This window comes from Salmo trutta, chromosome 22 (assembly GCF_901001165.1).
Source record: "Salmo trutta chromosome 22, fSalTru1.1, whole genome shotgun sequence".
NCBI lineage: Eukaryota > Metazoa > Chordata > Actinopteri > Salmoniformes > Salmonidae > Salmo > Salmo trutta.
The window spans coordinates 47,681,870-47,703,532 of NC_042978.1; the positions used below are offsets into that span (position 1 = coordinate 47,681,870).

Genomic DNA, 21,663 nt, shown 5'->3' on the forward strand with positions numbered 1-21,663 from the left:
CGAATCCCCAAACTGACAAGTTAAAAATCTGTCGTTCTGCCCCTGAACAAGGCAGTTAATAACCCACTGTTCCTAGGCCATCATTGTAAATAAGAATTTGTTCTTAACTGACTTGCCTAGTTAAATAATGGTAAGGTTAAAAATAAAATAAAAAATAACATATACTTCTAAGAACTTCCCTCTTGTCCCCATTAACATCTTCTTCAAACTGAAAAGTTTTGTTAAACGTTCCCATTTTCCTATTCCTTATTTTGGGGTAACACTGTTATCCAAAGAGATAAGTTTAAAAGAACATCAAAGATCGAATTGGATTTATGTGCAATCCACACTACAGTCCCTTGTGGCTACGAGTTTCTCTCATCTATCTAGGTGACATTTACCACTGCTCAGATTCTCCCCACCCATGTCGTATCGTCTGCACAGGGAAGAGACCGCTGTGAGAACAGATAGGTTATTACCTTGGCATAGCAGAGGAGCGAACAGAACTAACACTATCATGGCTCTAGCCAGAGGCTCCAAGGCATTTCTCCTGCTCGCTCTCCCCGTGTTCTCAACAGGAGTCACAGTGACAGTCAGGAATACAAATGCACACAGCCAGACCAGTCTAAACACGTCAGGGCTGCGAGGACACAGCCAGACCAGTCTAAACACGTCAGGGCTGCGAGGACACAGCCAGACCAGTCTAAACACGTCAGGGCTGCGAGGACACAGCCAGACCAGTCTAAACACGACAGGGCTGCGAGGACACAGCCAGACCAGTCTAAACACGTCAGGGCTGCGAGGACACAGCCAGACCAGTCTAAACACGTCAGGGCTGCGAGGACACAGCCAGACCAGTCTAAACACGTCAGGGCTGCGAGGACACAGCCAGACCAGTCTAAACACGTCAGGGCTGCGAGGACACAGCCAGACCGGTCTAAACACGTCAGGGCTGCGAGGACACAGCCAGACCGGTCTAAACACGTCAGGGCTGCGAGGACACAGCCAGACCAGTCTAAACACGTCAGGGCTGCGAGGACACAGCCAGACCAGTCTAAACACGTCAGGGCTGCGAGGACACAGCCAGACCAGTCTAAACACGTCAGGGCTGCGAGGACACAGTCAGACCAGTCTAAACACATCTGGGCTGTGAGGACACAGCCAAAAATTCTCTTTTTGAAATTAATTCAAAAACACGTTTGTGAAGTACATGCCGAATTCCTTACCTTCCAAATCATGCTGACATTCTACTACATACGGCTCTGTTTAATTACCTCCTGTTACTAAATGCTTGTGGATGCTTCTCGTTGGGAGGATTGTTTATAAAGTGGCAGGTGTCAGCTATGTTCTCACCTGGTCTTGTAAGGACATGACAGGATTGTTCTTGGTGGTGTTGATGTGCAACACGTGGAAGTGGTTCTTTCCACAAAGGTCGTAGGCGATGTTGGTGAACGACGTGCTCGCCGTCTTGGGCACTCTATTATATATGATAACCACGTCCTCTGCCTCAGCCAGTGGCGGCGTGTCCCGTACGCCATCTTGGGTGTGGCGCTGCTCCACCTCCCTCACCTCGTGTCTGGCGATGGTACGCTCTTATAGAAGGGAGACAAGAGGAAGGTCAGGTTCACACTCAGAACATATTTATTGTGCCAACATTAGGCAATGGTCATTAGCAATACAATGATCTGGTTTCACAATAAATAGGGGTTTCTGGGGGAATAAATGATGAAGACAGAGCGTACTGCTGGATAGACTGGAGTGTCACAGTGTACCAGCAGAGGGAGCAGGGGGGGGCCTCAGGACGTGTACACAATAGCCTTCCATCTTCTATGACAAGTGCCTCCAGATAAACAGGCTATAGTCAATTACTTGGCCCAGTGTTTTTCGCTGAAGGTGTGATAGAGAGGGGGGGATAGAGAGGGTGAAGGACAGGCATGTTCTAACAACACAGACGGGCCTGTTCACACGTTCCGCTGGTGGCTAGCCCCTGTACAAACTAAACGGTGTAATTACACAAAGCTGGAAAATTGACCCATCCTTCCTCTACAGTAGATAGATACCCACTGGTGCATAAAATAACCAGGTTCCATTATTGATCACAGCTTCCCAAGGCACCATATATCAACCTGGAAGCCTCCTGGATGCGAAGCTAGTCTCTCTGTTAAGAGCTGTCTAAGACCAAGGTCTCCATCATCCTGTAACATAGTTTCAGTTCACACCACAGCCGTCTGAGACCGGAGGGTCTAAACTATTTCTGTATCACTAGCTGGTCATCCTACATCAAAATAACTGCTCTCTCTGTCTCTCTCTCTGTGTGTGTGTGTGTGTGTGTGTGTGTGTGTGTGTGTGTGTGTGTGTGTGTGTGTGTGTGTGTGTGTGTGTGTGTTAAATCATACTGGGTCATGACGCTAGCAGGCAGTCTGAATACACAGCAGAAAGCTCAGAAGTTCAGAAACTGCTACATCAAAACAGGGCTGCTGCTGCTGTCTAGTGTGTCTGTCCTCCACAGTCCCAAGTCCCCAGGCACCGTTCAGGCTCAACTCAGCTCCTGCCTCCCACTCTGCTTGTTTGCATACTCACTGATGCACTACTCAAACTACACCGTCTACACTCTGCACTGCTCTCTCCAAACTGCACTCTCTGCACTGCACTACACTCTGCACTGCTCTCTCCAACCTGCACTACACGATGCAGTGCACTACTCTCCAAACTGCACTACTCGATGCACTGCACTACTCTCTCCAATGCACTGCACCACTCTCGCCAAACTGCACTACTCTCGCCAAACTGCACACGCTGCACTACACGATGCACTGCACTCCAAACTGCACAACGCACTGCACTACTCTCTCCAAACTGCATAATGCACTGCATTACTCTCCAAACTGCACTACACGAATGCACTGCATTACTCTCCAAACTGTGCTACACCGCACCACACACACACACACACACACACCACACTCTGCAGGCAGGCATTTAGAAGACCTGCTCTGTTCTCTGAAAATCAAAAAGGAGGTGGTGGGGGGGTGGTCGTGAGGCTCATCAGGCCAGCGAGCCGAGCACTGCACGTCTTCGCTCGTTAGCGTGGCTTAATTATCTAAAACAACCTGCCCCTTCGCAACGCACAAACCTGTTTCCAGGTGATTAAGCCTTTGATGAAAACATTGAAGAGAGGAGGCGTAATTACAAGTGAAGTTTGTTTCTTTTGTCGCAGTCTGATGGAAGTTAATTACAGGTATGGCCTTGTCAGTGTGTGCACGCAGTGTTTCTACCTAGGATTTTTTTCAGCAGCGTTGGCAAGTGTGTTTGGGGTGCTTCTGTTGCTGCTGCAGTCTCAGAGGACAGGCACCCTGCCGGCATCCTGCCTTCTGCTGGCAGGCCTCTGTCAGGGTCATTTCACTAATTCAGTGCCTTTTTGAGAAGTGTAACTTGCTCCAAAAAATAAAAAAACGTTTGATTTGATCTAATTTTAACATTGTCATATAGAGCACATGTTCAACTTCATAAAAACATGGTTTCCCCATCTCAAGATGTTAAATAAAAATAGCATAGTAAGTGCCTATTAAAATAACCGGGTTAACCGTAACAGGGTGGACAACTTTTACTTAAATCAGCCATGAATGGCCTTGTAACAGGGGGAATGGAAGCTTGTTATGTGCATCAGGGAGTGGAAAGAGAACGCAAGCTGCACTAAAACATTAACAAAATCGTTCAAACATTTCTAGTCCGTCTATTTATGGGTAACACGGTTGATGTGTTATGCTCGACCCACTCTGTTTCCTCCCACCAAACACAGTAGAACCAGAACACCTGATTTTACTGTAGGATTTGACTATTTGGATGTTCAATGTTTCTTTGGAAAAACATATTTAAAAAAAAATATATATATATATAGTTTCACCATATTAAAAACGAGAATTCAGTTCATTTAACAGGGTTGACCTTAAAATGAGGGACAGACATAAAACGAATCGTTAATCTCATTAAATAAATGTATCATTAATGACATGAAAAAAATGAATCATTAAATCACATTAAATAAATAATCATCTTCTGGACGGACTGTCAAAGCAACAAAGATAACTAGGTCTTTACAAATGTTGGGGTTAAGTGGGTTACAATCTTCCAACAAGTCACAGAGGGTGGACGGAGGGAAATGTCAAATTGCTAAATTTTGGCACTTTAGCAAAGTCTTTATTCATATACAAATCTGATTTATTGAATTCTCCATGTGGTCTATATTAAAAAGGGGACATGATTTAATATAACTAGCTTTTAAAATTCTATAATTGGTGCAATTTCTACTTAAAATATAAAAAAATGTCCTCTTTTGTTGAAATGACCAATCTGTTCTACAAGCACCAGTATTCCGGGGACACAAGCACCAGTGCTCCAGGTACACAAGCACCAGTGCTCCAGGGACACAAGCACCAGTGTTCCGGGGACACAAGCACCTGTGTTCCAGGGAAACAATTTTATGCATTGCGCAAGTTAGAGTAGCAGTGGTCGAGGGTATTGCGCATGTTCGTAGCACAATTTATATGCTGGTAGAATTTAGGTAGACTTGTTCTCAAATTTGCTTTGTTAAAATCCCCAGCTACAATAAATGCAGCCTCAGGATGTATGGTTTCCAGTTTCCATATTGTCCAGTGAAGTTCCTTGATGGCCGTCTTGGTGTCTGCTTGAGGGGGAATGTACACAGCTGTGACTATAACTGCCGAGAATTCTCTTGGAATGTAAAAAATGGCCGGCACTTGAACGTAAGGAATTCTAGATCGGGTGTGCAGAAGGACTTGAGTTCCTCTATGCTGTTATGATTACACCATGAGTCGTTAAATCATAACGCATACACCCCCTTCCTTCCTTTTCCCAGAGAGGTGTTTATCTCTGTCGGAGCAATGCATGGAGAAGCCCGGTGGCTGAACCGATTCCGACAACATGTCCTGAGAGAGCCATGTTTCCATGAAACAGAGAATGTTACAATCTCTGATGTCTCTCTGGAAGGCAAGCCTTGCTCGAATTTTGTCTACCTTGTTGTCAAGAGACTGGACATTGGCTAGTAGTATACTCCGGAGCGGTGGGAGATGTGCACGTCTACGGAGCCTGGCCAGGTGGCCGCTTCTTCTGCCCCTCATGCGGCGTCGTTGTTTTGGGTCGGCTACTGGGATCAGATCCATTGTCCTGAGTAGTGTTCCGAACAGAGGATCCGCTTCGGGACAGTCGTAATTCCTGGTCGTAATGTTGACGTTGCTCTTATCTCCAATAGTTCTTCCCGGCTGTATGTAATAAGACTTAAGATTTCAATGTAAGAAATAATACATAAAAAAATACTGCATGTTTAATGTACTAGGGTGTGAGAGTGTGTTTAATCTACTTGGGTGTGAGAGTGTGTTTAATCTACTAGGGTGTGAGAGTGTGTTTAATCTACTAGGGTGTGAGAGCTGCTTTGGAATTAGTCTCTCAGTCTCCACACTAGAGGTCGATCGATTATGATTTTTCAACACCGATACCGATAATTGGAGGACCAAAAAAAAAAGCTGATACCGATTTTTTTTTTTTTTAAACAAACATATATATATATTAAAAAAAATAATCGGCCAATTGTTTTATTTCTTTCTAATAATGACAATTACAACAATACTGAATGAACATTTATTTTAAGTTAATATAATACATCAATTTAGCCTCAAATCAATAATAAAACATGTTCAATTTGGTTTAAATAATGCAAAAACAAAGTGTGAGAGAAGAAAGTAAAAGTGCAATATGTGCCATGTAAGAAAGCTAACGTTTAAGTTCCTTGCTCAGAACATATGAAAGCTGGTGGTTCCTTTTAACATGAGTCTTCAATATTCCCAGGTAAGAAGTTTTAGGTTGTAGTTATTATAGGAATTATAGGACTATTTCTCTCTATACCATTTGTATTTCATATACCTTTGACTATTGGATGTTCTTATAGACACTTTAGTATTGCCAGTGTAACAGTATAGCTTCCGTCCCTCTCCTCGCCACTACCTGGGCTCGAACAAGGGACACATCGAAAACAGCCACCCTCAAAGCATCGTTACCCACTGCGTCACAAAAGCCGCGGTCCTTGCAGAGCAAGGGGAACAACTACTTCAAGGTCTCAGAGCGAGTGCCGTCACCGATTGAAATGCTATTAGCGCGCACCCCGCTAACTAGCTAGCCATTTCACATTGGTTACACCAGCCTAATCTCGGGAGTTGATAGGCTTGAAGTCATAAAAGATTTCAATGCTTGAAGCACAGCGAAGAGCTGCTGGCAAACGCATGAAAGTGCTGTTGGAATGAATGCTTACGAGCCTGCTGCTGCTTACCACCGCTCAGTCAGACTGCTCTATCAAATATCAAATCAGACTTAATTATAATATAATAACACACAGAAATACGAGCCTTAGGTCATTAATATGGTCAAATCCGGAAACGATCATTTCGAAAACAAAATGGTTTATTCTTTCAGTGAAATACGGAACCGTTCCGTATTTTATCTAACGGGTGGCATCCCTAAGTCTAAATATTGCTGTTACATTGTACAACCTTCAATGTTATGTCATAATTATGTACAATTCTGGCAAATTAATTACGGTCTTTGTTAGGAATAAATGGCCTTCACACAGTTTGCAACGAGCCAGGCGGCCCAAACTACTACATATACCCTGACTGCTTGCACGGAACGCAAGAGAAGTGACACAATTTCCCTAGTTCCCAAGAAATTCATGTTAGCAGGCAATATTAACTAAATATTCAGGTTTAAAAATATATACTTGTGTATTGATTTTAAAGAAAGGCATTGGCGTTTATGGTTAGGTACACATTGGTGAAACGACAGCACTTTTTTCGTGAATGCGCTTGTTAATTCATCACCCGTTTGTCAAAGTAGGCTGTGATTCGATGAGAAATTAACAGGCACCACATCGATTATATGCAACGTAGGACACGCTAGATAAACTAGTAATATCATCAACCATGTGTAGTTAACTAGTGATTATGTTAAGATTGATTGTTTTTTTATAAGATAAGTTTAATGCTAACTAGCAACTTACCTTGGCTTCTTACTACACTCGCGTAACAGGTAGTCAGCCTGCTACGCAGGCTCCTCGTGGAGTGCAATGTAAGGCAGGTGGTTATAGCGTTGGACTAGTAACCGGAAGGTTGCAAGATCGAATCCCCGAGCTGACAAGGTAAAACTCTGTCGTTCTGCCCCTGAACAAGGCAGTGTTCCTAGGCCGTCATTGAAAATAAGAATGTGTTCTTAACTGACTTGCCTAGTTAAATAAGGTAAAATACACAAATCGTCTAAAATTGACGATTGTTATGAAAACTTGAAAATCGGCCCTAATTAAATCGGCCATTCCGATTAATCAGTCGACCTCTACTCCACACCACTCCCCCTTTATCTAGGCTGAGACAGTGTAAATGTGCCCCGCCAGGCCGCATGCTTTTGCTCTTAACGTCTAAAGTAAATCAAGAAAGTAGCAAAGCATTCCAGGATCATGAGTGGGGTACATCTGACACTGAGAACAGATGTGAAGGAAGGAACATTGCTTTACTGTTACAGTAATGGAGAATCCTGGTTAAACCAGTCTGAGCTCTAAGTGAAGCCAAATAATAGTGACTATCATGTAGTGCAAATTAGTAAAACATAATCCAAGAACAGTAGGTTTTAGGGGAAGCTTCTCCTCAACCATTCTAAACCCTGTATGAAGACAGTGACAACAAGGTAAGCATCTCAGGCCTACCTAGGGTGGAGCAATAGCATCTAGCCTGACAAACGCTGACACTGATATACGACCACCTATTCCAGAGATGGTTTCTCTTATCATATTGTTACATCATCTCACCTCCGCAGTACAGAGATCCCCCCCCCAGTCCCAAAATGCCGCCATACAGGGCTCTGGTCAACAATAGTGCACTATATAGGAAATAGGGGGTCATTTGTACTGCAGCCCATAGTGATGGCCACACTGTCTGTCACTGTCACTGTCAGTCAGCTTCCCAGCAGACACTGCACACATCTTCCCCTAGGCAAAGCTTGTGGTACCCTGCTGTGGAGTCCAGCTATCGATCCACCTCTTTTTCCACTTATTTAAGTAAAAAGAAAAAAATTCAACTTTATCCACAACACTGGGTTATACAACATCATTTCAGATGTCATACATTTTTCTCTAGCTTTTTGAACATGGAGTATTGTACTTGCAAGTACAGAACAAGTCTCATATCAAAAGTCTAGCCTATATCATCCTGCTTTAAAAAATCAAACTCTAGGAAAACATGAACTGTTACAAGGGAGAAAACATAAGGTAGATGTTCGTATAGGTACTCTGCCTGGGCCTTAGTCACGATGCTGTATAATTCATGTTTCTGTCTTAACTGTGAGCAAAAAGTGGCATACATAAAGCCAAAATATTCCAGTGTCTTCAACGTTGTTGACGGAAGACTATCAAGTGTTCCTCTGCAGTAAGTTACTGAATCTACAGTTAGGGACTTCATTTCAATGTGGCACCCAGGGAGGAAGGGAGGGAAAGGAGAGAGGACAAGAGAGACAGTCCCCTTCATATAGTGTTCCAGTCAGCCTCGGTGAAACACGAAGTCAACCAATTATGTGTGTTTATTCAAGAGGCCTGGGCTACACTTTAACCTGACAAACAACAATCGACCGACCCGGGAGTAGAAGTCTGTGTCAGCAGATATGCAAAGAAACGATGAAAATCTAAATTTGGAAGAGCTGAGCCGGGCTTCTCCTTTATCAAGAATACAGAAGTGGCAAATCTATTGCAGATGAGCTCGTAGAATAGCCTCCATTAGCCTACTCCTTACACGTCAACGCTTACAAAAGGCAAACATTTGAGTTTCAGGGAAATCTGGACCATTCAAATTGTAAAATTGATATTCAAAAATATGATTAAAACAAGCTCTAAAACATCAATTTGTGCCGAAGACAGCGAGAAAGAGAGAGGCAGAGAGAGAGCGAGAGAGAACATCCCAAAGACCACTGTACACCTCCACCATATTCTATGCTAAGTTGAACTGATTTATGAGTATAAACAACCCTGTGGACAGCCGTAATGGACCTGGCCACCTATAAACATTCTGTTGACAGTGTAGAATTTAAAAGAGACTAAGACCAGTCATCATCAGGAAGAGATGAAAGACAGAGCAGGAAGGTCAAACAGCTTCCTCTCTCCCTCTCCTTCTCCTTCTCTGCATGAGTAGCTTCATGTTGCCCTGAACCGTGTCTTGTAATGGCCTCCATGGGGTGTCAGATAAAACATTTCAAAAAAGGTACCCTACGCCCAGAAATACCCGACCTCTGTCGAGCTGGATAAGTCCCAAATGGTACCCCAGTCAAAATCCCTTCTTACATCAGCTGATGTCACAAAGTGCTGTACAGAAACTCAGTTTCTCCCATTCTTCTCTGCAGATCATATCAAGCTCTGTCGGTTAGATGGGGTTCAAGTCTGGGCTCTGGCTGGGCCACTCAAGGACATTCAGAGACACTCCTGCTTTGTCTTGGCTGTGTGCTTAGGGTCGTCGTCCTGTTGGAAGGTGAACCTTCGCCCAGTCTGAGGTCCTAAGCGCTATGGAGCAGGTTTTCATCAAGGCTCTCTGTACTTTGCTCCGTTCATCTTTCCCTCAATCCTGACTAGTCTCCCAGTCCCTGCCACTGAAAAACATCCCCACAGCATGCTGCTGCCACCACCATGCTTCACTGTAGATCTGTGCCTCAACACAATCCTGTCTCGGAGCTCTACGGACAATTCCTTCGACCTCATAGCTTGGTTTCTGCTCTGACATGCACTGTCAACTGTGGGACCTTATATAGACAGGTGTGTGCCTTTCCAAATCATGTCCAATCAATTGAATTTACCACAGGTGGACTCCAATCAAGTTGTAGAGACAGCTCAAGGATGATCAATGGAAACAGGATGCACCTGAGTTCAATTTTGAGTCTTATAGCAAAGGGTCTGAATACTTATGTAAATAAGGTATTTCTGGTTTTTATTTGTAAAAAAACCTGCAAACATTTCTAAAAACCAATTTTTGTCTTTTCATTATGGGCTATTGCGTGTAAATTGATGAGGAAAATGTGGAAAAAGTCAAGGGGTCTGAATACTTTCTGAATGCCCTGTATATGTGTATTAAAATAGTCAAAAGTTTAGTATTTAGTCCCATATTCCTAGCATGCAATGATTAAATCAAAGCTTGTATTATTTCAAATCCAAAGTGCCGGAGTACAGAGCCAAAACAACAGAACATGTGTCACTGTCCCAATAGTGTTGGAGCGCACTATAGCGCACTACCTTTACCAGACCCTTACATTTGGGACACAACCTCTACCCCAGGACACGAAGCATTCTGGGAGGAGGTGGACAGGCAACGATGAATAAACGGTGAAAATCGTTTTGTCCTTTTGATTGACTCGCTGACTGGCGAACACAGTGACTCTAAAGCTGATTTGGGACAGACCACAGCTGCTTAGGAAAATAATAAACTTCAGAACTAACTGCATTTGGACATATTTATTGGTTTATTCAGACTTAATTTGTTTGGTTCCATGGAGAGATATTTTAGCGCTTTTCATTAAGTTAATGTTTCTAGAGCTGGTAAACGGTCACAATTCACCAGTCAAATCCAACATGTCAGCAAGGTGAATTTGGGACAAATTCTGATGAGATTTTGATCCATGGGCCATGTTAGTCCCAAATCTGGAGCTGCTGCACAGTGGGACGCCACCCGTTCTCCCTGTGGTCATCTAGCCACCTGGTCCATCCCTCAGCATGACCTAATCCAGGAGTCCCCAACTAGATTTAGCCACAGGACAATTTTTTTTCTTGGTTGGATGGTCGGGGGGGGGGGGGGGGGGGCAGGAACATAATAATAAATCATTTTTATGCTACAAATTAATGCAAGAAGCCCAAACAGATATTGTATTTGACAAAAACAATCATATCAAATCTTGATTACATTGGGACATCACATTTCTATGAGTGGAAATACATTTCTTATGTTACAATTATTTTGAGCTGAATTCCTAGTGATTTTACATTCTTTGATGATCAAAAAGTTACAACACACAAAAAAATAAATAATCTACCGCCAAATTATACTTTAGTTAATAAAATAAATACATACTGATTTTTTGCTCCGAAAACTTTAGGGGGTCAAATAAAATTGTCCGTGGGCCGCCAGTTGATGATCCCTGACCTAGTCGAACCACAGTCAATGTCACCAACATAAAGACTGGTGAACCACAACCACCGTGCTGAAACAGGAAACCAAAATTGTGCTTTTGGGGAAATTAGGAATTAGGAGTCAGTTTAGCATTTTGAGCCAACAGATCTGTGCATTTGTCAGTTTTCAGTGAAAACATCTCCCTCTCATCACGATATCCAGCTGACTGACTCAAAACACCACCAGCCTGCATGATGACGCACGTTGTTTACGCTTAAAAGCATCTTTAACTAAAGCAGGAACCTCTTCCTGATCCTTCTCCCTCCCAGAGGCAGATCTCAAAAAGAGCCTTAGCGAATGAGTCTTTGACTCAACACTGTCAGAAATCCTCATCCCAATTAAGAAGCTTCCTCTCTGATGAAACCTCATCTCACAGCCCACCGAACACTAGTGTAGGGCTAACCCCCATCTCACCCCCTTCCTCCCTCAACCTCACCCCTTCAACCCCGTACTCACCCCCTCAACCCCTCCTCCCAGTCTCCTCTCCTCACCGCCTCCTCCCTCAACCCCCTCCTCCTAGTCTCCTCTCCTCACCGCCTCCTCCCTCAACCCCCTCCTCCTAGTCTCCTCTCCTCACCGCCTCCTCCCTCAACCCCCTCCTCCTAGTCTCCTCTCCTCACCGCCTCCTCCCTCAACCCCCTCCTCCTAGTCTCCTCTCCTCACCGTCTCCTCCCTCAACCCCCTCCTCCTAGTCTCCTCTCCTCACCGCCTCCTCCCTCAACCCCCTCCTCCTAGTCTCCTCTCCTCACCGTCTCCTCCCTCAACCCCCTCCTCCTAGTCTCCTCACCCCCGTCTTCACCCCATCCTCACCCTCTCCTCCCTCAATCCCTGCCAGCCTGCCCTGAACCCTGTCAAATCACCAGACAAGACAAGCCCTCTCTAATACTTGTTCCCAATTAGAGAGTGTTACACTTCCCATCGTATAGCATGGTGGGGGGAGAACAGACAGCTTAATGAATTTACAGAAGACTACTGGGAGCAGAGAACAAGAGGGAGAGAAAAAAAAATCCCTTACATATTGTGCTCTGGCCTAATTATTCGGTTTCCTGTATCCAGCCGTAGGGGCTCTGTACTTTCCTCCCTTCTGCAATGAGCAAAAGACTAATGATTTGGCAGAAATCTAGGAATCTTCAAAAATGCTTTGATAATGGAGTGAAAACGTGTTCACATATTATCATGGCCTGAAACACATCAGGATGCAGACCAACGTCACTGGTGAAACGTGGGCGTAGCAGTAACAGGAGTCCCAAAATTAACAAAGCTTTGACCAAAACAACTACCCCTTTTCAAAATGGATCAACCTATGGTGACTCATCTTTCCAGAACATTGTCTTGTTTCGCTCTCCTCCCGTTGTGATGTGAAATTGTTCTCAACTTGCCTACCTGGTTAAATAAAGGTGAAATAAATAAAAAAAAGTCCAGTTCTTCGGAGACCAAATCACCGGGGATACAGAGGTAGCCCAAACTTGTCCATTTCACTTAAATGTCACCTTTGGCTGTCTGTAAATGCCTGCCCCAGACGTGAGGCTAACGTGTCCCTGAAGCCTGCAACTGTGGATCAGGTGAGGGGTTGACAGTGTCACTCAGGGGAGGGCTTCGTCCCGACGAGCATCCTACTATAGTGCACTACACTTGACCAGAGACCTATAGGCCCAGCATATAGGGAATAGGGTGCTATTTGGGTCATCGATTCAGATATGAAGAAGAGGAAGATCACAGCTGACAGCTGGAAACAAGGGATGTAAGCAGTTCTCTGAAGACACTTCTTCAGGACTAGACTGAAGATGCTGTTGCAGCAACAGACAGACAGTTCATGGTTTAAAAACAGGGTCTCCGAGAGCCTGAGATCAGAGGGAGAAATCTGGGATTGGTAAATAATTGTTTTTTACTTTTAGTGGCAGGGTGACCGCTTTGTTGTTGTCTGAATCCCAGCTTGCCCCTTTAAAAAAGGAGACATGTTGTTTATCTTGTCCTCTGGGGTAGTCTGACATGATCCATGTCTTACTGAGCCGCGGTGCCACCGACCAGCCGGCCCAATTAACAAGCACCTGGTGGAGGGTGTTAAGACACCAGGCTGGAGTCACAGGGTCAAACACATCGAGGTGTGGTTCTCATGTCCTCAGGCTGTGTTGTGTTAGAAGAGAGTATTCATTCAATACTGCTTGATCAAAACATAATCTGGTTGGAAAATGGTGTTCCTCAGGGTTCTATTGGGGAGCCTATGCTTTTTAAGATATGTTTTAAAATTATAAATGGCAGGGGTTTAAATGTACACTGAACAAAAAAAATATATAAACGCATCATGTAAAGTGTTGGTCCCATGTTTCATGAGCTGAAATAAAAAAGATGCCAGAAATTTCAGGACACAAATAGCTTATTTCTCAAAAAGAAAATTGCACTAATTTGTTTACATCCCTGTTAGAAAGCATTTCTCTTTTGTCAAGATAATCCCTCCACCAAAAAGGTGTGGCATATCAAGAAGTTGATTAAATAGCATGATTACACAGGTGCACCTTGTGCTGGGGACAATAAAAGGCCCCACTCTAAAATGTGCACTTTTTTCACAACACAATGCCATAGATGTCTCAAGTTGAGGGAGCATGCAATTGGCATGCTGACTGCAGGAATGTCCACCAGAGCTGTTGCCAGAGAATTGAATGTTAATTTTTCTACCATAATCTGCCTCCAGCGTTATTTTAGAGAATTTGGCAATACATCCAACGGTGTCTTGTGGGCGAGCGGTTTGCTGTTGTGAACAGAGTGCTGCATGGTGGCTGAGGGGTTATGGTATGGGCAGGCATAAGCTACAGACAACGAATACAGTTGCATTTTATTGATGGCAATTTGAATGCACAGAGATACCGTGACGAGATCTTGAGGCCCATTTATTTTAAAGGTACAGTATCTGTGACTAGGGTTGCAAAGGGTCGGAAACCGGGAAATTTCCGGAAAGTTTCCATGGGGAGTTAAGCCCAGGAATTTGGGAAATTTTGCTTAAATTCATGAAAAAAAAAAGTTTGCTTACAAACAGTGAACCTTTTTTGTGGGATACACAAGGCAATTCTAGGTCTTGTAGCATATTTTGGTTAAACTATCCCCAATTCAATGGAATGACAACCCTCTGCATGCACAGTGCATTCTTCCATCACATGTACAGCTGATTCTCAAGAGCTTGCACACTAATGAGATACTATTGAGCTCACACTACTACACTGTCTTAGCCAAGGACTACATGCTTTCGGGTAAGTTTTGATTACATTACTGGGTGGGGTGAATATATTTTATATGTCATACATTATTTTTTGTTAACTAGTAAACAGTAGCCAACAGCAAAGTGTGTTTAAATCACTTCTAAATTGTTAATTTCTGCTAGTTTGTTTTTGCTACCATGTGGGTTTTAGCTTGCTTGAGCCTGCTAACTGAGTGTTAATTCACCTATTTCCATAAATGTTTGATTTTTAAAACATTTCTTACAAAGGCATTGTTAATCTAACTGCTAAACTATTTATCTGTGCATGGAATAGTATTTTTTATTTTTTTACTCATTTTGTTTCTAATCTTTACAGGAAAATGCCATGGGCATTATCTGATGTGTGGAGACATTTCACTGCAGCTAATGTAGAAGGAAAAGCTGTGTACATTTGCAAATACTGTGTCAAATTATATGTGAAGAATGCAACAAAGATGCAGAATCATCTGGCCAAGTGCATAAAGTTCCCTCAGCGCTCACAACAAGCAACCTCTGACAAAAGTCCCTCTACTTCTATTTGAGGTGAAAATGATGAATCAGACACCTTATCGATAGCAACAGATCATGGTCCTCCTGGAATCAGAAGTTTTTTTTTTTAACTCAATGGAGGAACGTAGTCAGAGAAATGCAGATAAATGTCTCGCTTGAGCTGTGTATGTAACTGGTTCACCTCTGATGCTCACAGGCAATGTGTATTGGAAGAGATTTCTGAATGTTCTTCGCCCAGCATACACCCCTCCAACCAGACATGCTTTATCTACTAATTTGCTGGATGCAGAGTTCAACAGAGTTCAAGTGAAGGTCAAGCAACTCATAGAGAAAGCAGACTGTCTTGCAATTATTTCTGATTTGTGTTTGAATGTTCGTGGGCAAGGAATAATTAACTACATCTCTACCCCCTCAACCAGTATTCTACAAGAGCACAGACAAGGGACAACAGACACACCGGTCTCTACATTGCAGATGAGCTGAAGGCAGTCATCAATGACCTTGGACCACAGAAGGTATTTGCACTGGTGACAGACAATGCTGCGAACATGAAGGCTGCTTGGTGTAAAGTGGAGGAGTCCTACCCTCACATCACACTCATTGGCCGTGCTGCTCATGCATTGAATCTGCTCCTCAAGGACATCATGGCACTGAAAACAATAGATAGACTCTACAAGAGAGCCAAGGAAATGGTTAGGTATGTGGTTAGGGTCATCAAGTTATAGCAGCAATCTACCTCACCAAGCAAAGTGAGAAGAATAAGAGCACCACATTGAAGCTGCACAGCAACACCTGTTGGGGTGGTGTTGTCATCATGTTTGACAGTCTCCTGGAAGGGAAGGAGTCTCTCCAAGAAATGGCCAGATCACAGTCTGCCGATATGGACAGCCCCATCAAGAGGATCTTCCTGGATGATGTATTTTGGGAGAGAGTGGTAAGCAGCCTGCAACTCCTGAAACCTATAGCAGTAGCCATTGCACGGTTTGAGGGAGACAATGCCATCCTGTCTGATGTTAAGACTCTGCTTGCAGATGTAAGAGAATAATTCAGTACTGCCCTTCCCACTTCACTGTTGCTCCAAGCAGAGGAAACTGCAGTTCTGAAATACATCAAAAAGCGTGAAGACTTCTGCCTAAAGCCTGTACACGCCACAGCGTTGGACCATGTTGGACCCCAAGTATGGGATGGAGATGCAATATGGCAGTCGTGCCAACATATCTCATCCGCCACCTGGTGGAAGGGACTTTGTGGATCTGAGGCTCTTTCCCCTGTTGCCTCCATCATCCTCCAAATCCCACCAACATCAGCCGCCTGAGAGCGCAACTGGTTCAACAAGGGTTGAAAAATTGGTTTGCCATCTGGGCAAATTTGAGGCTTTTTGAGCCTGACAACGAGCCGTCCTCAACAAGGTTGGAAAGTGACAGTGACGATGAGGCCTCGGAGTCTGATGTTCAAGAGGTGGACATTGAGGAGGTCCAGGAAGAAGACATGGAAGCCTGAGAGGAAGACAACCAAAGCTTTAGTTTCTAGATTATCATTTTACACATGTATGTTGAAAACGTTTTTTGGGAGATGCGATGGATCATTGAATATTCCCTTTTGTTGTTCTGTGAAATCATCCCATGTGAAAAGTCAAGTTCAATTCGTAACTAAATTGTTTTTTTATTGGAAGGATTTAATAAATTTGCAATTATGTCTACTTATGATAAGGTAAAAGGTTTATGTTTGTCTCCATATGATATGGTAAATATATCTAATGCAAAAAAACATATACATTTAAATGGTATTAATATTAATTCCCATATATTCCCGTTAATTCCCACAGAAAGTTTCCATCTCTTAATATTCCCCAAAATGTGCAACCCTATCTGTGATTTATTCCCAGTCATGTGAAATCCATAGATCAAGGCCTAACGAATTTATTGCAATTGACTGATTTCCTTATATGAACTCAGTAACATTTTTGAAATTGTTGCGTTTATATTTTTGTTCAGTACAATAAAATTGAGCAACACGCAAATCCAGTCTACGTCTGACATACAGGCGAGGTGTATGAGAAGCCATACGAAAGCCCAGACTGAGAATAGGCCTAGGTGTATGAGAAGCCATACGAAAGCCCAGACTGAGAATAGGCCTAGCTGTATGAGAAGCCATAGGAAAGCCCAAACTGCTAATAGGCCTAGGTGTATGAGAAGCCATACGAAAGCCCAGACTGCTAATAGGCCTAGGTGTATGAGAAGCCATAGGAAAGCCCAGACTGAGAATAGGCCTAGGTGTATGAGAAGCCATAGGAAAGTCCAAACTGAGAATAGGCCTAGGTGTATGAGAAGCCATAGGAAAGCCCAGACTGAGAATAGGCCTAGGTGTATGAGAAGCCATAGGAAAGCCCAAACTGAGAATAGGCCTAGGTGTATGAGAAGCCATACGAAAGCCCAGACTGAGAATAGGCCTAGGTGTATGAGAAGCCATAGGAAAGCCCAGACTGAGAATAGGCCTAGGTGTATGAGAAGCCATAGGAAAGCCCAAACTGAGAATATGCCTAGGTGTATGAGAAGCCATAGGAAAGCCCAGACTGAGAATATGCCTAGGTGTATGAGAAGCCATACGAAAGCCCAGACAGAGAATAGGCCTAGGTGTGTGAGAAACCATAGGAAAGCCCAGTCTGAGCATAGGCTTAGAGGCTATTGCATCTGGTGGCTATGTGACTGTGCGTTTCGCTTCAACAACAGCGGATTGAGAGATCAATGGAGGATGAAGGAGAGAAGAGGTTGTCGATGGTAGAAATGGGAGACATGGCCAGTGGACACACGCACGCACTCACAAACACACGCCAGGAGCCTCCTCTCCGCTGAGACTAATTACAGGGCTGGCATTTAGCTCTCGCTCCACTACAATCCCCCTCGGCTCACCCTCTCTCATCCCTTTCCTCTGTTTATTCATCTTTACATCAAATGGCAGAGAGAGGCGCTGCTGCTGATTCAGAAAGCCTTTTTACTCAATTTGTATTTCCTCGATCCTTTGCGTCCTCAAACTTTTGTTTTTAAAACACATTGGAGGAGATGCACACTTCCTGATTTGGGCCTAGCCTATCTTCTAAACCAATCCATCAGGAAGTTATTACTCACATGCACATGGTTGCAAAAAAACAATCCCAGGGTACATTGCAGGTCAAAATATTATAAGTGAATTGTGTGGCTGTTGAACAAGTGGAGGAGACTAAATTACTTGGCGTTACCTTAGATTGTAAACTGTCACGGTTAAAACATATAGATTCAAATAGTTGTAAAGATGGAAGAGAGGTCTGTCTGTAATAAAGAGATTCTCTGCTTTTTTGATACCACACTCCAAAAAGCAAGTTCTGCAGGCTCTAGTTTTGTCTAATCGTGTAGTCCAGTGCTGCAAGGAAAGACCTATTGAAGCTGCAGCTGGCCCAGAACAGAGTGGCACGTCTTGCTCTTCATTGTAATCAGAGGGCTGATATAAATACTATGCATGCCAGTCTCTCTTGGCTAAGAGTCAAGGAGAGGCTGACAGCATAACTTATTTTTATAAGAAACGTTAATGTGTTGAAAATTCCGAATTGTTTACATAGTGAATTTACACAACACACACTTATCCCACCAGACATGCCACCAGGGATCTTTTCACAGTCCCCAAATCCAGAACAAATTCAAGAAAGCGTACAGTATTACATAGAGCCCTTATTGCTTGGAACTTCCATCTCATATTGCTCAAATGAACAGCAAACCTGTTTTCAAAAACCAGATCAAGCAACACCTCATGCCTCTCCCCTATTGGACCTAGATAGTTTGTGTGTATGCATTGATATGTAGGCTGTGTGCCTTTTTTTTTTTAAATGTATGTAGTTCTGTCCTTGAGCTGTTATTGTCTATTGATGTTCTGTATCATGTTTCCTGTTCTGTGTGGACCCCAGGAAGAGTAGCTGCTGCTTTTGCAACAGCTAATGGGGATCCTAATAAAATACCAAATTGGGGGGGGGGGGGTAGTTGTCCATTGGGCAGGAGGGGAAAGGTTTGTTGGGGTCCTGATGGCCTGGGATAGAAGATATTGGTTTTGCCATCATACTCCTACACGGCCCGCGTCTGAGTGATGGAAGCGGGGAGAAAAGGTTGCGGCTCGGGTTGCTGAGGTCCTTGATATAGACCTAACCTACCTTCTCCTCTGAATGGTTTAGGAAAAAAGATAACTTCCTGACATACAATGCATTCGGAAAGCATTCAGACCCCTTGACTTTTTCCACAATTTGTTGTGTGACAGCCTTATTATGAAATGGTTAAAAAAAAAAGTTTGTTTCCCCCATCAATTTACACACAATACCCCGCAACGACAAAGCAAAAAACAGGTTTTTAGAAATGTTTGCAAATGTATTAAAAATTAAAAAACTTAAATATTACATTTACATAGGTATTCAGACCCTTCACTCAGTATTTTTTGAAGTATCTTTGGCAGCGATTACAGCCTAGTATTTTGGGGTATGACGCTACAAGCTTGGCACACCTGTACTTGGAGAGTTTCTCCCATTCTTCTCTGCAGATCCTCTCAAGCTCTGTCAGGTTGGATGGGGAGCGTCACTGCACAGCTATTTTAAGGTCTCTCCAGAGATGTTCGATCAGGTTCAATTCCAGGCTCTGGCTTGGCCACTCAAGGACATTCAGAGACTTGTGCCGAAGCCACTCCTGCATTGTATTGACTGTGTGCTTAGGGTCGTTGTCCTGTTGGAAGGTGAACCTTCGCCCCAGTCTGAGGTCCTGAGTGCTCTGGAGCGGGTTTTTATCAAGGATCTCTTTGTACTTTGCTCTGTTCATCTTTCCCTCGATCCTGACTAGTCTCCCAGTCCCTGCCGCTGAAAAACATCCACACAACATGATGCTGCTGCCACCACCATGCTTTACCGTAGAGATGGTGCAAGGTTTCCTCCAAACGTGACGCTTGGAATTCACGGCAAAGAGCTCAATCTTGGTTTCAACAGACCAGATAATCTTGTTTCTCATGGTCTGAGAGTCCTTTAGGTGCCTTTTGGCAAACTCCAAGCAGGCTGTCATGTGCCTTTTACTGAAGCGTGGTTTCCGTCTGGCCACTGTACCATAAAGGCCTGATTGGTGGAGTGCTGCAGAGATGTTTGTCCTGCTGGAAGGTTCTCCCATCTCCACAGAGGAACTCTGGAACGCTGTCAGAGTGACCACTGGGTTCTTGGTCACCTCCCTGACCAAGGACCTTCTCCCCTGATTGCTCAGTTTGGCTGGGTAGCCAACTCTAGGAAGAGTTGGTGGTTCCAAACTTCTTCCCATTTAATAATGGAGGCCACTGTGTTCTTGGGGACCTTCAATGCTGCAAAAATGTATTGGTACACTTCCCCAGATCTGTGCCTCAACACAATCCTGTCTCGGAGCTCTACGGACAATTCCTTTGACATCATGGCTTGGTTTTTGCTCTGACATGCACTGTCAACTGTGGGACCTTATATAGACAGGTGTGTGCCTTTCCAAATCATGTACAATCAATTGAATTTACCACAGGTGGACTCCAATCAAGTTGTAGAAACATCAAGGATGATCAATGGAAACAGGATGCACTTGAGATCAATTGAGTCTCATCGCAAAGGGTCTGAATACTTATGTCGTCATGATGGGATATTGTTTGTAGATTAAATACATAATCAAAAATCCTCAAATTTCAGAGTAAGGATGTAACGCAAGAAAATGTGGAAAAAGTCAAGGGGTCTGAATACTTTCCGAATGCACTGTATGCCTAGCCTACAGCACAGTACAGCACACCTCCCTGTACAGCAGTACCAAAGACTTGGCTGGTAAAAAAAAGCATCAATACCATTCATGAGCAGATTTACCCAGCCAAGAGAATAATCACAACAAACACCTTTTCAAACTAATTTAGTTCATACAGTTTGCCAGAGAATGACCACTGCCACTCCAACATTGAGTCAATCAACCATCAAACAGTGAGGAAAACTGATCAAACAAGCCCACACTGTGGTCCGTCACCCTACTCACTGTCCGTCCGTCCGTCACCCTACTCACTGTCCGTCCGTCCGTCACCCTACTCACTGTCCGTCCGTCCGTCACCCTACTCACTGTCCGTCCGTCCGTCACCCTACTCACTGTCCGTCCGTCCGTCACCCTACTCACTGTCCGTCCGTCCGTCCCCCTACTCACTGTCCGTCCGTCACCCTACTCACTGTCCGTGTGTCTGTCACCTTACTGTGTCACCTTACTGTCTCCCCATCTGCCAGTCACCCTACTAACTGTGTCTGTCACCTTATTAACTGTCCGTATGTCTGTCTGTCACCCTACTCACCATCTCCCGGTCTGCCAGACTGTCTGTCACCCTACTAACTGCTATAATCAGTGGGCTCTACAGATGAAGGTCCTAACTCTATGTAGTCACAGTGCAGGTCCCAGATGGCACTAAATGCACAACACAATGACATAAAAATCGAGCTGGAATTGGCTGATGACCAATCGGGTTCTCTGAACCTGATCCACTGACAACCCTGCAGTCTAATTGGTCTATTGATTTCCTGAAGTGTGATGAGCTTTCTGTCTCTCTGAAGAGAGTGCCATCATTGCTTGAGTCCCAAATGGCACCCTATTCAGTACACTACTTTAGACACATGGGGCTCTCTGGGTCAACTGTAGTTCACCATGTAGGGAA

The 21,663-nt window shown here is 43.9% G+C and overlaps 1 protein-coding gene across 18 annotated transcripts in view; it reads right to left on the reverse strand.

Moving 5' to 3' along the window:
* The window catches only part of hs2st1b (heparan sulfate 2-O-sulfotransferase 1b), a 77,644-nt gene that overhangs the window by 11,639 nt on the left and 44,342 nt on the right, over nucleotides 1-21,663 (reverse strand). For all 18 annotated transcript variants that reach the window (XM_029708245.1, XM_029708243.1, XM_029708240.1 and 15 more), the window contains exon 2: nucleotides 1,333-1,571. In XM_029708245.1, the coding sequence (XP_029564105.1) occupies nucleotides 1,333-1,571 (239 nt within the window). The remainder of the gene's footprint in view (nucleotides 1-1,332; nucleotides 1,572-21,663) is intronic.